At 39.5% G+C, this 16,051-nt stretch overlaps 1 protein-coding gene across 1 annotated transcript in view; it reads right to left on the bottom strand.

Moving 5' to 3' along the window:
- NCKAP5 (NCK associated protein 5) overlaps positions 1-16,051 on the bottom strand; it is a gene marked incomplete at both ends in the record, with an annotated part of 327,343 nt that overhangs the window by 230,782 nt on the left and 80,510 nt on the right. Inside the window, one exon of the mRNA XM_084209164.1 lies at positions 1,457-1,534. Within this exon, the coding sequence (XP_084065290.1) occupies positions 1,457-1,534 (78 nt within the window). The remainder of the gene's footprint in view (positions 1-1,456; positions 1,535-16,051) is intronic.

The following is a 16,051-nucleotide window of genomic DNA, read 5'->3' as shown; positions in this document are numbered from 1 at the left end:
TTAGAAGAGAGAAATAAAGTGTTCAAAGAAGACTGGCTGAACCAGAAGGGTTTTTCTTGTAGTGCTCATTACCAGTCTTAACTTTTTATGCAAACACACCATAAAAATAATAATAAAAATAAATAATGTTAAGGATAAGTTAATGGCTTTAATTTTTCAAAACCACTGAATTTTCAGAACACATCTGTACGTCTGTTTATAATAAATTCACTACCCCTGCTACTTTTCAAAGACTTTTAAATATTTTAATTTTTTATTATTCATTTATATTTAATCACAGTAGTGTCATCTGCATATAATGTTATAACCTTCATTCTTACAAAGTTAGTCTCCTGAACTCTGTAATGTTAAATGAAAACTTCAACTTTTTGTGCCAATTATATTTGGCTACTTTTTAAGAAAAGGGGGAATTAAGCACAAACTTTAGGAGTTTGCTTATAAGTAAGAGTCAATATCATAATGCTGTAAGCTGTAAATGCTGTTATAGTACTTTATATTGTATAGGTCAAGAAGTTTGTGAGGTGCAGAACTAATACTGGCACGTGCAAAGTTGCTCTTTTTTTGTACATGAGAGGCATTCACCTGAAAAATCAGACAGATCATTATTTCTCACTTGATCAGAACTAAGGTGAAATAGGTTTCAGTCTATGAACATTAAATTATTCCCTGAAGATACTTTTATATTTGACTGTGTTTTAAAAGACTGTCACTGTTCATATGTCTTCAGAAAAAAAAAAAAGTTAAATATTGCATTAAAAAATTGCTGTGAATGTTGAAGGAATTTTATCACTGCTATTATCCCATTTCCTTTGTATTAAATGTTATGTTAGACAGGATTTGAGCAGTTACCAAATTTGCTGTAGGCAGTGTAGAAACACCCACCAGCATGTGGCAATCCCTGCTTTGCTTAAACCAGGGTGAAGCCTGGGCAGCATGAACAGAGAAGATATAGAAAATCCAGAGTATCAAGAGCACTGCAAAATTGTAAAACTGTATTTATTTTAATTTCCAAACTCTCAATTGGTCATGATGCTATGGTGATATTTTGGCTAGATTTTGTGTGCCATTCAATGAAAACACTTATATTAAGGGATATAAGACAATTTCTGAAATTCAGTCAAATTGAAAGAAACAAGTAGAAGTAGAAGTAGGAGTAGAAGGAGAAGGAGAAGGAGAAGGAGAAGTAGAAGTAGAAGTAGGAGTTAGCATCCACTGCCTAAAAACTGTAACATGAATAAACCTGTGCATCTGTGCAACTGCCCTGATTAACAAAGGCGTGATTGGACTCGTGTGTGCTGCCCTGCTTATTTCATGAGTTAAGATTTGCTAGTCTGCAAAGAAATAAAAAATGGAGAAACTGAATAGCCAGTCATTCATTTGAACTCAAAAATGGGAACTATGGATTGCAGTATCATTTCCAAAATAGCAACATAAATAAACATGTGTGGCACAGTACTTGCCTCCATAAATTCCAGCGTTGTTCTTCCAGCTGAGTCACTAAATGCTCTATGTATTTGTTGGAGTCCATATATTCCTAAATGAAAAATTATTACAATATTAGTTTTTTAATGTTCAAAGTATTTGTAAAATTTTGAGTAAAAACCAGTCGGAATCAGTTTGTTGAGTGCACTTTGATTTTGCTCCCAAAGTTATCCCATGCACATAGAAATCACAGTGATGTAAAAATCTAGATTAAATTCACATTTGGATTCATATTACATGAACAGGCCAGTAGCCTAATGCACACTTCAGAGATTATTTGAGGGGAAGACAAGAGGCACTGAGGATACACAAGCAGCACAAATAAATTAGTCTACATATAAATTCATATCCCTATTCCAAGCCCAGAATAATCTTCCGTGGATCCAGACTGAAAAATAACTGCCCAGCAGTGCAGTCATTGGTTTTAGTGCACATTTTGTTTACTTTAGATATTAATCAAAGTGAACTGAATATTTGACTCAAATATTTATTTTATGGACAGTATGAAAAATACTATAGCATGTACCCTATTTGAAAATGAAGCTATAACTCAGCCCCTATATTATTTTCCAGTCCAACTTTTGCAGATGCAATAACTTGAAATATCAGCTCTATGAAAGCTCCTGTACTTGTGTCTAGACAGAACTTCTGATAAATAATCTTGACCAGATGAAAAATTTGGATTTTTTCCTATTCTTTAACTTAATGCAAAGAGATGATGTTTATTCCCAGCAGAGAAATCTGTCAGTAATAGAAATACACCACCTCATTTCCAGGAGGAAGGCAACATCAGTGTTATTTATATAAAATATTTCAGAGTGAGCCCACAGAATAGCATGATACAATATGATATATTTGGATGACAGCAGTACCAACACAGTCACATTACTATTATTCTGAAAGTCTATCAGTAATAATCTAACTGTCCTGAAATATCTCACCACAGCAAAAATATGTCTTAAACTTCATACTGCAGGAAATTGCAAATATTGGAGCAAAGAATCTATCTTCACTTTCTGGAGACAAAAGCTCCATCTTTATAGCTCCATTGTTTTACCTTTGGACTCATCACAGAACCACTTTGTGAGGTCCCTGTTTGTATTAAAAGTTGTCTCTTTACTAGTATTATTTCTTTTGTGAACAAATATGGATTTTTGTTGCAAAGTAGTTTGTTCTTCTGAGCCATTTATCTTCATGACCAGGAATATGAGACAGCCACTACAGAGACTGTACATCATTGTGTCTCCTCAAGGTGAAGATAAATGTTAGCTGATTTTAATGATAATAATTTATATATAAATGTACATGTTTATTTTACAGGACTGGAATTGTTCCAAGTGATTCTATGTTTCTGTCCACAGTAAGCAAGAGTAGGACTCAGCTCCCAAGGAGCCTCTGCAAAAGTATCTCAGCCATATCCTGTTCAAACTGCATGGCTTGAAAAGCTTTGGGGATTGTAAAACGTTCCATCTAAACTCTGTGGTTGCCCCAAGTTTGAATTTCCTTCTAACTGCTGTAAATAGAAGCATTACATAGCTGTTTCTTTCAAAACACATTAAATAATGGAAATCCTGAGAAACACCATGAACTTCAGTGGCAATTAAGCAGGAAGCTTCTTCTAAGCTAATTCTAGTAAACTCATTCTGCAATACACATATATTAGAGTTCAAATATATAATGATGATTGGTTGCAGTACCAAGTTCTTTGAAACAAGTTGCCTATTTTAGTTTATATTTTTTACTACAATGAATCTGGCATAAATTAGTATTAATACCTTTACATCTTTTTAATGTAATATTAAACAATATTCCTGATTTATTCATCAGTGCACTTTGCCCTACAGGCAAAGATGGGATCAGCAGTTTTATTCTGCATAAATTCTACCGTGATAATATAAAAACCTCAGTCTGAAGCAATTTTCCTAAAACTGTTTTCTGGAAATAAGGACAATGGGGAAAAGAAAGCCCTGTGTTTATCCTATATGACTGCTGAAATGTTAAGGTTTTCCTGTGACAGATCAGAAATATTATTCTGTTTCTCTTTAAAAGCCAGCACCTGGGAGTATGTAATCTTGTCAGTGTGCAAAACTGATGTAAAAAAATTAGCCATGATTTGATGGTGGTTAGCAGCACCTCCTTTCTCCTGGCACATTCATGTGCCAGCTGTGTCTGCAGCAAGCCATCTGCTTCAGACAAGGCCTCTGTCCCTAAGCCCAGGTTTCTGCTCTCTTCTCTTATCAACTGTCCCAGTAAGACAAATTCTGCCATCCCTGGATCAGGACCCAGCGTTATCATTTTGTCAGTGTGAAGCAAATAGCAAACAGTCACTTGAGATTTAGAGCAACTTCGTGATTTAGAATAGCTTGGCACATTCAGTGACAGCAGAAAATGTGAGTAAAAACCCCAAAGTAATCACACTGGTTTATGGTTGGACTCAATGACCTTAAAGGTCTTTTCCAACCTAAATGATTCTCTGACTTTATGTTGAACAAGACAATGTATTCAGTCCATTAAAGCACTTCACAGTGCCCAATAGATCACATCTAGAGGGGAAATACAAGTATTTTGTGGCTTCCTTGGAGCTCTGTCCTGTGAATGCTTGTGCCATGCAGGCTCTGAGTAGTGCAGAAAATTGTGGAGTGTGAAAGATTATGTGGAGCCTTGTGTTCTGATGTAAGGATAAAAATCATTTAGGCAGACATGATGGTACTCATAACAGATACTAATGAGACAGACCAGTCAAAGGGGAGAGAAAGGCTGTAACAGCACAGCAGCCCCAGGGTTTCAAAAGGGGGTCACAGTTCTTCCCGCTCCCCCTAAAACAATGGCCCTGCAGAGCAGGAGGGGGTAAAGCTGTGTAATGCCAAGCCAATATTTCTGAAATGACACAGCATTTTTAATCTGAAGTTGTAGACTCCAAATTAAAGTATTTATGTACATTTGATACTGTTCCATAGCAATTGTGCTGATGGTAGCCTTGCCATCCATGCTGCTGTCCACACCTGGACGAGACCTCAGCAGCCTGCACTGCTGCCTCTGCTTGGAGTCCCCCTCCTACCTCCAGCCATTCCTCACAACTTGCAGGATTACTGAGAAGTTCAACTTTAAAAAAAAACAAACAAAAAATTTCAATCCTTTTCAGAATAATGAGTGAAATCTGTCCCTTCTGAATTAGTTACCTTACAGCCATGAGAAATTCACTTTTCCATCTATCCTCCTGTGATAGCACTGTTTTAAGAAAAAATCCTTCTGTATATGTTTAAATTCAATAGAAAATCTAACAGCTGCATATATTCTGACATGCAGGAGGAGATGGCATGCAAATGTCACATACCAGCTCATCTAATTTAGAGAGCATTAGAGAATTGCTTTACCCAGATTATTGCTGATTTGAGTCGAAGCACAAGCCTACAAACACACCTAAATATGGGGGTTTTTTTCACAGAACTAAATATCTCACTTTGCAATGCTTAATTTTTTTGCTAGTTTTTTAGGGTTTTATTTTTCTTTTCTTTGTTAGCTGGATGGCTGTCAGGAAAAAACAGAGAAGAGAAAGGAAATGAAGTGCCTCCACTGAGGCCCGGGATCCACTGCTCGGTATTTGGGTTGGTTACTTGGGTATTTGTTCTGGCATATCCCTGTTGTTGTGCTGGGCAGGGTATCAAAAATTATCCAGCACACAGAACATTTTCCCATCCATTGTTACTGAGCAAACCCCTCAAGCAACCTTAGGCTCCCAGCACAGGAGTCCCTCACTGGAAGCTGGAGGTGATAAATTCAAGCCAAAGGAATAGCACACAGTCTGTGCCTCTCTTAAGGAACTTGCACAGCTTGGTATCAAAGAGAGTTTAATGAGCTTAGTGAGATGTGAAAAGGATTAAGGATACCAGCAAATCACTTGATTACGTACTTAATTCAATAGGGCCACTCAGAAGCTGAAGGCTTGCCTGGGCTGCCCTGGGCAGCAGGGCCATGGGTGGGAATGGCCTGTGGAAGAGGTTTTACAGCAAGTTCTGAGAGCCAGAGAGAAGTGTGATAAGAGGATCCATGTTTACCCCTGAAAGAATTTTCTAGCAAGGTCATTTATGTAGAAACCAAGAAGGGAAGGAGGAAAAATAAGAGAAACCTGCAAATGTCTATTCCAATCACCACTTTGTCTTTCTGGACCAATGAGTGAAGTGCAAACTGAGGAGTTTTGTAAGAATGGATAAAAAGCATGCATGCTATAATAAAAATAGGTTTGAAGCCCTCTGACAATGGAGTGTTGCTTTGTTTTGTGACAAAACAACACTCCCAACTATGACACTGGCCCCTTCTGCAGCATGGGCACCCCAGCTCCCCCAGAGCCACACACCTCAGCCAGGCTCATGGGGACACGGCCACTGTCCCCCTGCCAGTGCTCTCTGTCCTGAGCAAGCTCCCACGAAGGGCCTCGGGCACAGCTGAGATGTCTGAGCTGTGCAGAAAACAGGGAACTGGGACAGAGACCAGGCTGGCACTCATATTCCTGCAGATCAGTTTTGAAGCAGGGCTGGGAGGTAGACATCATATTCAGCCCTGCACAACCCAAAGCTTTCCAGGTTCCCCTGGCCCATCTAATTGCACTCCTGGTTCGGCTGGAACAAGCTCTGTGCACACAGCCCTAGCCCACTCTTCCACAACACTACCCCTTGATTCCCCTAATATTTGTATTTGGAAGCAGGCAGGATTCAGCACAGATTCAGGCTCCTGTGCCCCACAGAGGAAAATGTTGGTCACTGGGGAGCAGCGAAACACCGAGGGAACAACGGGATAAGGGCACAGCCAAGATCCTCCGAGAGTCTGGAGCCATCCAGCCCTGGAAACAGGGAGCTCCATGGAGAGCCCACAATCATCTGCTGCAGTTCAGGAAGTCACATTTTCACAGGGAAAGGTTAGCAGAAATCAAACAACAACAAAGCTGTCTGCAGCTAAACAGCAGACTGTTGCAATTAGGAAATGATGTTAGCAAAGCAACAAGGGGGACTCTAAGCTGTTACACTGAGTGTGGAGACATGAGTAATTTTTGGAGGATCTTGGAAGAGTGCCCTGGGGTAAAGCTTTAAATCTAGGGAGAGTGACTTCAGAGAATATTATAACTTTTGTAAAATATTTATTTTTGTTTTCATCCTGCTGCATAAACCCTTGATAGAAAATAGACTTTTTTCCAGCAGCCTAAGAGGATACACATATATATTTATATATATATGTGTTCTTGTCTAGACAATGTTTTTCATATCCAAAAGCAGTAGCAATGAGAATTGAGAGAGCTTTCTGTTGCACACTAAAAAGAAATCGGGTATAAAAAAAATAAAACCCTTTAGGATTAGTAATTTTTCACTCCTTTCAATACCACACCTGGCTAGACTACTCACTTTTGGTCCTAAATAACAATGAAAGCTAAACCATGTGGCTTGCAGAAAATAATATCTTTTAAAACTGCCATTATTGCTGATTTAATTGTCAATATTTTAATTGTCAGGTTTATTAACAACTGGCATGAAAGTCTACATTGAGAGCCTCTGCAATGGAGCAGGAGGCTGGCAAGAGCCCTTGTGCACATTACACCACTATGGAAAAAGCAGTAATGATTATTTTAATAAATATATCAAGCAAATTTCTTAATTGTTCAAAATCACTTAGGCTTCAGTGAACAGTTCGTATTACATCTCAGCTGCAGTGATTAAAACTGATTTACCAATTTATCTGAAGCCAGTTGTTTTCATAAACAATCAGCTGGGTTTTCCCCTGCTGCTGCTGCTTGGCTTCCACTTTGCACCCTATTAACCATCCACAGACACAGCAGAGTTTAGTAAAGCCTGAAATAGCACAAGCATTTTGGCTGAGAGACAGATTGTGCACCCTGTGCTCTCTGAGGACAGGGATGCAGGGAGAGTTCTCAGAGGAATGCTGTTCAGATCTGCAGCTGGCACACAGAGCCCTGCTGTGTTTGGGTTTTGCCAGTGTGTCCCTAAAGGAGTTCAGTCTCTGGGATCACAGTGTGGGTACTCTGCTACTCAGTGACACTGATGCTGGTGCTCTTTCCCCACAGGGAAGAGAATGGGAGAGAGAGAATGCTGCAGCTTTATGCTTTTCCCCATCAGCTTATAATCCCAAGGTTCTAGAGGCTGGGTAGAGCCTGACCCTGAGTGACAGAGCAGGAACTGCAGCAAATGCAGGTGGTGGTGCAGAGGATGGACTGCACTCACCAGGGCTTGTCCCAGGGGAAGGAAACCGCCAAGAACCCTTTGAGCTTCTAACCTACCAAAAAAGTCAACAAGACCACTGGACCAGTCAAATTTTTCCCATTTCAGCAAGAAATGGGAAAAATATGCCTTTTGGCCAGGAAGAGGAATGAATATGGACAAGCAGGTTGTGTCAGAGCACCCTGGCTGTGTCTCCTGGGCAGGTTTGGGGGTGCTCTCCCATTCACTGCAGCTTATGGAAAGTTCTGGTCCTCACTGAGTTTAAACTCTCTGTACAGAGAAATATAAAATGAACAGAGAAAGTGAAGCTTAGCATAATGGTACATGAAAGAGTTCCTGGTTGCTGGAAGTTATTGATGACCATGTGTAAGTTAAGGAGGTTTCAGAGAGACACAAATGTTTACAGCCCAGCAATTCCATGAAGGAAAAGGTGACAGTGTTATTCAAGCCAACATGAATTCGCTAGCTAAAACAGACAATTTGCTATTTAGCTAAAACAGACATCCAGAGTTAAAAAAAAAAAGTAGGAAGATGTGCAGATTTTATGAGTTTGCTGCTACACAGTGTGTATATTTACATGAAATAATTAGCTGTAGTCTTGTTTATGTCAAATCCAATTTACATTAATAAACTTCACCCAGCAAACACTCTGATGCTGTAAGAAAATGCCCAGAAATGTTAGCAGCCTTAAAAATGCAGAGTAAACACTGGAGCATTTAATTAATCAATTCCTGACATTACCAAGTAATTACAATTTCTGAATCATTTCTTGAATGCTTTTTGGGAATATAAATCAACCACAACACATGGAAGAACTGCTGGTGGGAGGCATTTGACTTACTCAGACATATGGCACTTGCATATGACTCCCACTGTCTAAAGAGGACAAGGAGTTACAATAAGGATAGAAAAACATTCATGGGATCTATTGCAGACTTGGGAAAATTTAATTCTGAGTTTATTAGGGATGTTTGGGATTCACAGATAAAGATGCTTTATTCTCAGAATGCATCAGACTTTTTAACTCACTTTCAATAACCACTGCCATCTATCCAAGAACAAACATCAGGACCTGAGGTTTTCTCTACCATTTTCTGTAATTGCTTTGTTATCACTTGCCCTCACATTTCTTCTGACAGCTTCTGATGAGGAACAACATACATACACACACAGAAGTCAAGCCTATCTTCATATGGTTTTGTTTCTACTAAAAACAGCTTAATAAACAGAGTAGATGGTCATTCTTTCAATCATTATAAGTCAACAGCAAAAATTATAAAGTATACGCTAGAAATAGTCATAGGATGGCCTGGATTGAAGAGCACCTTGAAGACCATCAAGTTCTAACTCCCCTGCCATGGACAGGGACACCTTTCATTAGAACAGGTTGCTCCAAGCTCCATCCAGCCTGGCCTTGAACACTTCCAGGGATGGGGCAGCCACACCTTCTCTGGGCAACCTGTGCCAGGGCCTCCTAATACCAAATCTCAACACTCTCTGTTTGAATCCCTTCCCCCTTGTCCTGTCACTCCCTGCTCTTGTGAGAAAGCCATCTCTGTCTTTCTTGTGGGCTCCATTCCCATGTATAACCTTATATTCCCTATATAAGGTTAAAAATCCAATACAGTGTTACAGAAACATCAATCTGATGATGCTGAAATATGTCCAAACATCAGTGGATAAAACAAGGTGAGGAAAAGTTCTGAGGATCTGATTCTGACCTGCACTCTAAGGACAAGGGTAACTTGAGCTTTAGCAAACCCCAAATTACCAACCCTTTGGGGTTTGTATGGATGGAAAGCAGAGAATCTGGAGATGAGCAGATGATGTACAGCACCACAGGCTGGGACCTCTTTTCCAAACAGATTTCACTTGCTTTCACCAACCACCCCTCTTTTGCCCACCTGCCACTGTGCTCTGCTCTAACCACAAATATTTTCACGCAGAGGAGGGAACTGGTTATAGCACGTTTTGAAAATTAATCTCTGTATGGATGGCTCTGTTTGCAATGTCTTGCCTGTGCATATCTATAGTCAAGAAAAGATTGTCTCTGAGTTAATAATGTGGCATTGCTCAGGAAATCTCAGAAGCTGCTTCCAGCACTCCACCCCTTCCTGGTTTGCTGAATTTAGTGGGACTACTTACATCCATCCATCTCATCTGCATGATACATAAACACCAACACCCAGAAAAATGATGGAACAAGCAAATAAATATGCTCCTAAACATCCCCTGTTCATTTTTCACTCTGTGCACAGAGAAAAAAGAAATTAATCTGAAGCTAACACAAAAATATACCTCTAAATTTTCATAGTTTATTATAAACAAAGCAGGAGTTGTGCTCATAGGGAGCTTTGTCAACTCTGCCTGAAACATTTATTGTCACTACCAGGACTTGCATCAGGTTCAGCTTTGGGCATTGAATGATTGTAGAGCACAACTGAGTCTAGGCATGGATCAGTTGTAAACTGGTGCCCAAATCACACTTTTTCTTCAACTCTTCAAGTCCAGCTCATGGACTAATTTCCACAAGATTTCCAAGAAAATAGAAGCATTCATTAATGCAACAGGACTGGCCCTGCTCACAGGTATTTGAAGGAAAATTTTAAAAAAACACCTCTGCAACATTCAATATATTTTCTTGTAAATAACTATTCAGTTCCACATGGGAGGAAGGTGGACTGTTCTGCAAAGCAGATTCTTGTGAGGAGCTCACAGTCCCCATGCAGGACAGGCAGGCAGCACAATGGGACCTGACTTTCTGGGTCAGGGGATTAATCATAAGAAGTTTGGCATTTCCTAAGTGGTGTGTAGGCTAGACAGCATCATGTGATCCTGGCTGGAGATAAACTTTTAGTGTATCAGGGATTTAGTGAAAGTGGATTTAGTGGAAGGAAAATGTTTCACTTTAATGGCAAGCTATAAGCAGAGGGTTCAGTAAAATCCCAGAAAGGAAAAAAGAACTGGAATATTTGTGTCAGCAAACAGCACACAGGCATTCACTTATGTTGTGTAGGCCTGTTAAATACCTAAGCCAAAGCAGTGCCTTTAGTTACAGACACTAATTCCAAGTCAAATCTGTGTGGAACTGAAGGCACAAAAGCACTGCAAGGACAATTTCTTGTTGGGCTGCAACTCCAACCCTGTCATCCCCACCAAGGCTGTGAAAACTCACAGCCTTAGGTACCAGTCTGGGATGGTGGCAGTTTGCACTGGCACAATTAAAAGACCCATGGGCTAAGTGGGAGATGCCCAATGGCAGCAGGAGAGCTCCTGGGGTGCATTTCCTGGGCTGAATTTGGATGTCAGTTGTTGAATTTAATGTGTAGGGGTTACTGAGCCTAATACAAAGCCTTTCATAAAATAGGAATTGGTAGGTTTTCCCTTTAACTTATGATGCAAAGAAAAACTCCCTCTTCAAATCCTGTATACTACAGTTGTTTTAATAACCATTATTATCTTGTGCTTTCATAACTGACATGGTGCACTATTATGCTCTGTCTCCTGAACACTTGTGACTCCATTATGCCATGTATGGTAGATACTAAACAAACATAATGATGCTGTTCAATTTAACAAGAATCTATTTTCTTTTCATAAAAATTAAAGTGAAACTTTAATTTCATTCAGCATTATAGACTTCACAGGTACAATGCAGTACCAGTGAAATCAGAGCTGTAATTTAACTCCTGGTTAAAGCTAATAATTTTTCTGCAATTGAATACTGCTGCAGTGAATTGTAGACCCATCTCAAATGTTATGTGCCTAAAGATATTAGTTACAGTTATTGCAGAGCATTCTGTTTATTCAAATCAGACTGAAACAAACACAAACTGTAGCATGAAAGGCTGAAAAATATTTGCTTAGATAAATATTCATTGTTGGCTGCTATGCAGGATATATAGACACAATTCAGATTACATGATAGCTTTTTGTTTTATACACCATCTTGCCAGTTAGCATTCAAAATGTAACTTTAAAAATGCCTTTAATTTTATGTGTGCTATACAAAGTGATATACTTAGCTGTTCGTGTTTCTTACACATGAATCTTTAATCCACCCGAAACTTAATAGGAATTAAAAGTGGAAATATAAGCATAAATCTTTATATTTCTGGTAATACAATCTTGTCGTTAACTGAAGCTTACTGGAAAAGTTCTTTGTGATATTTAACTAAATTACATTTTAAAGACCTTTATCATCATCAACTGGAAAATCTGTGGCAACCAGTGATGAGTCCTGCTACTTCCCGCTACTCTACTGCCAAATTTGTGATGTTTAAACAGTGTCTCTGTCTTGGGAACCAGAGGCAGAGACACAATTTCCTGCAGAAGCCTTGGCTCTCATTGTACTGAGGCCGAGAGAGCAAATTGAAAAACCCACCATGTATCAATCCTGTACCTAAAAGCATTTTTTTCACATGAAGATGACATCGCATTTCCAGTGTGTAAGGGCGTTATGGGCCAGCTTCAACTGGAATCAGGCTGACCATGAGGGAATTAACTGAGGCCATGTCAGTCCAAAATTGACATAAACAAGATGCTGAAAGTAATCAGGTTTCACTCTCTACTGTTAATGGATGATCTTTAGAGTAATTGGACCAAAAGATTTTCAAACACTGGTTTAAAAAAGTTTCATTTGGGGATGGTAATTATTGTACATAAACACTCTGGAATGTACTGGCCTCTTGCTATTATCTAGCATTTGTTAAGCATCTCATGTTTTTGAGTATTCAAAACTAGTGTCAATAATTGATGTACAACAGAAAGGCTGAAATTCTGCATCTGAACTGTGTAGGTGCTCCATGCATGACTCACAGAAAGTTTATTGTATGATTTTCACAAGAGTTAATGATTTAGATGAATTTCCTAAGCCTTCGGATGTTTGCATGCATAGTCTGGATCAGAAATTCTCACCTCACATAAAATCAGAGAAAAAACCCCAAAACAACAGCTTCAAGACACTTTAGCAGTTAAGAGAGGTTCCAGCCCACAAAGTGCTTCTTTCCCTTTCAAATCTGCATCATCTACACCAACATGCCCTTCATAGCCATTGTTTTTGAAAGGGTTGATAAGAGTTGAAGGTCTCCCAGATGCCCAGCTCCCATCAGAAGTCACAGTGGTAGGAATTTCTCATGTCTCACTCCTCACATAAAGAGAGACCCACCAGTTAAGTGTGGTTTTCAGATGTTACAGACATCCAGAGAGTCACAAAACTGAGCTGCTGCCTCCACTGAGCTGTGCCCCTGTAATGTTGTGTGGCTTTGCTGTGAGAAGTGCTGAGCATCTGCAGGTCTTGATGCTGCAGAATTAAACTTATTCAGGGGAGAAAAACCAATTTCAAAACTTTAGATACAGTCTTTAATCATTCATTTAAAAAGCATTTCCATAGCCATCAACTTGACAGTATATAAATGAAAAGACTCAGAAAATCTCTTGTTTTCCAACAGGAAATGTGTTCAGGGAGAGACATTTAACATGTATAGAGAAATTTGCAATAATCGTGTCCTGATGACAAGTCTAGAAAAGGATTTACATCTAATAGGAATGATCTAATTTATCTTTCATACAGTAATACCCAGTGGCTATTGTGAACATTTCATTATGAAGGAAATCAAAGACAACACAAGAAAATTAATGTTTTAAGGGAAAGTTGTATGGTCCATTTAACTCTTCTTTTGACCGTCCACATAATGCAATGAGTTAATTTGCTTCTTTTCATATGCTTGAATAATAGAAATAACACTTTTCATAAATCATCTGCAAAAGCTTTAAGAAGAAAAGCAAAAATTCTTGAATTACTTCTATAAAAATGCACATCATGGGGCAATTTCTCTCTTGAAGAAAAAGTCCTTACACTGAAAACCAACCTTTCTCCTCTTCTCCTTTCCAATTTTTTTTTCAGTTTAGACCAGACACCGCACTACACAACAGAAATATCATGTTTGCATGGAACTCACTGAATATTTTGTCACAAAAAAAGTGTTCTACAGTCACTGCTTGGATGTGGAGACAGTGGCACACTGACAGCAGTGCAAGAGCTCTTAGCAGGAAGGTGCCTTAACACTTCATGGTTGAGGACTTGTAGGGCACTCAAAAGTTTTGCAGGTGAGCAGAGCCATTTCTCTTGTCTCATCTCCTTCCAAGTACCCTTTATGCCTGAGTCTTGTAAAACAAAACTGTTCCACCCAAAGGTTTTTGTGTAGCAGTGATGGGATGGAGCCTCACAGGAAAGGTCTCCGTGCACCTGGGATGTGACCTGGCATCCTGATCAGTTCTCCTGCTGAGCCTCTCCTGATGAGGATGCTGGGGTAGGATTTCAGACAATGCCTAAGCCTGCAGTGTTTACTTAAACAAACAAATTTCAGGGCTCATTATGGCCTGGGTCTTTCAGTCACTTTTGCCTGTGTCACTCCAGTTTTTGAAAGGAGAAGCACAAATCACAAAGGAATAAAAACAACACAGTTTTAGATGGAGCATTTAAACAGCTAAAGACATAGATAGGAACCTGATGAGATTTTAATGGGAATGTGCTCATTCTGCTTCCTTGGAGATTTCTGAAATGCCTCTTGACTTTTTGGTAAATTTTAAAAACTGTCTCCCCATTCCTTCCTGTGTATCCCACTGCTTTGCTTCTCATTTTCTGAGAGGAGGAGGGCAAGGAAGCCAAGCTTATAAATTCCTTTCCTTGCATTCATACTGAATAAGGTGAAGAAAAATTCCCTCTGTACATATTTGAAAGACTCAATCACTTGTGTGAATAGCAGAACTCCCCTTATATTACTTTGCATTCATGCATCACATGCCTGGGGCCAGAAGGACATGCTGAATATGAGAGTATCTGTCTAGCCACAAAGTAAATATGGTGCACAGGAGGATTAAGACAAGGCAGACGAGTCTGCTGTTTCAGACTGCAAAATTTTCAGGCTCTCGTGTAATGCCAAAAAAAGTTAAGAAGTTCACAGAGATTATTGGACTGATCTGCATACTGGGGTAAATTGAGTCACTGAACAAGTCCCATCCTCTGAGTCACCCTGGCAGGACCATGGGTGAAAACTAGACAAGCTCAGTCCTTCTGGTCCTTGAGCCTGGTTTCATCCTAATTGACATCCAAAACATGCCAGGTGTGGTTGTGTATTACACACACACATGTGGGAAAACAGCTACTTCAGAAAGTGTTTATTTAGTTCAGATCCTGTGACTTAATCTTACAGCCTTGAAACCTGAAGAGCCCCTTTCCATGAGGGAGTCACACAATCAGCTCTAGAGACATCTCAGGCACAAATGATTTTTTCCTTCTTTGGCAGATTACATTTCCTGTGCCAATATGTATCAGCTGATAAGTCTCAAGCCATATTGAATTGTTTTATCTTTCAAATTTTGCTGAAAAAGACCTTTAGATTATTTGTCTCTTAAAATGCTCCTGATTAAAGCTCTGCTTTCAAATCCAGGACTTAGTTATTAATCATGGCTGAGTTTTCTGCTTTCCACAAGTCAATAATTATGCATTTAGCCATAATTAGTGCTACATGGGGAAAACCTTTGTTTTAAGAAAGGCAGTATTCAATTCTTAGCCAATAGAATATATAATAAATGCAGCTTGGATTTGGAATAATGTGGAGATGTACTATTCTCCTGGGACATCTGAGGATTTCCTCCACATCTGATTTTTAATTTATGGCACTGATATGCTCTAACTGCTCTATTTGAAAAAGACATGAGGCACATATTAGAATCCATCAAGAAGAAATTCTTGAACATGACTGCAAACTTAGAAGTATTTACTAACCTATAATCCATATGAGGGCATTAATTTATCTCACAATGATTATTTGTATGCCCTTAAAACCTCATGAAAGTTTTCTAGTGGATAGCACTGCAGTCCCAGTGACACCTGAGCACAATTCTAGGCTGGATTTCACAATTTCTACCACCAATTTACACCATTCTTTCCATCCCTGTGTATCAGCTCCCAGAGAGGCAGTCAGATGTGGAGCCCAGCTACCCTGCTGTCCCTGCCTTGGCCACCCAAGGCCAGAGGAAAACCTCATTCTAACAAGGCTGCAGGGAGGACTGAGTTTGTAAATGAACTCCAAGTCTAGGGAGTGCAAACAGCAGGGAAAGGGATGCAGTGTGGTACAAATATCAGAGATTCAGTCAGAGAGGTGTAGTGTTATTGCTGTTCATCACCTTGATAAGATGAGAGAGCAGTATGTGTCTGCATTGCCAAACATGAAGAGCAGCATCAAAGCCCTTTCTGAGCCCACTCCCTCCCTGGACCAGCCCATGGGGCTGCTGCCTGTCCTCACACCACCCAAGGCACACAAAAATGCTCCCTGCTCAGT

Source organism: Fringilla coelebs (assembly GCF_963513975.1).
Source record: "Fringilla coelebs genome assembly, chromosome: 7".
Lineage (NCBI taxonomy): Eukaryota > Metazoa > Chordata > Aves > Passeriformes > Fringillidae > Fringilla > Fringilla coelebs.
This window is presented reverse-complemented; position numbering and strand designations above follow the sequence as displayed.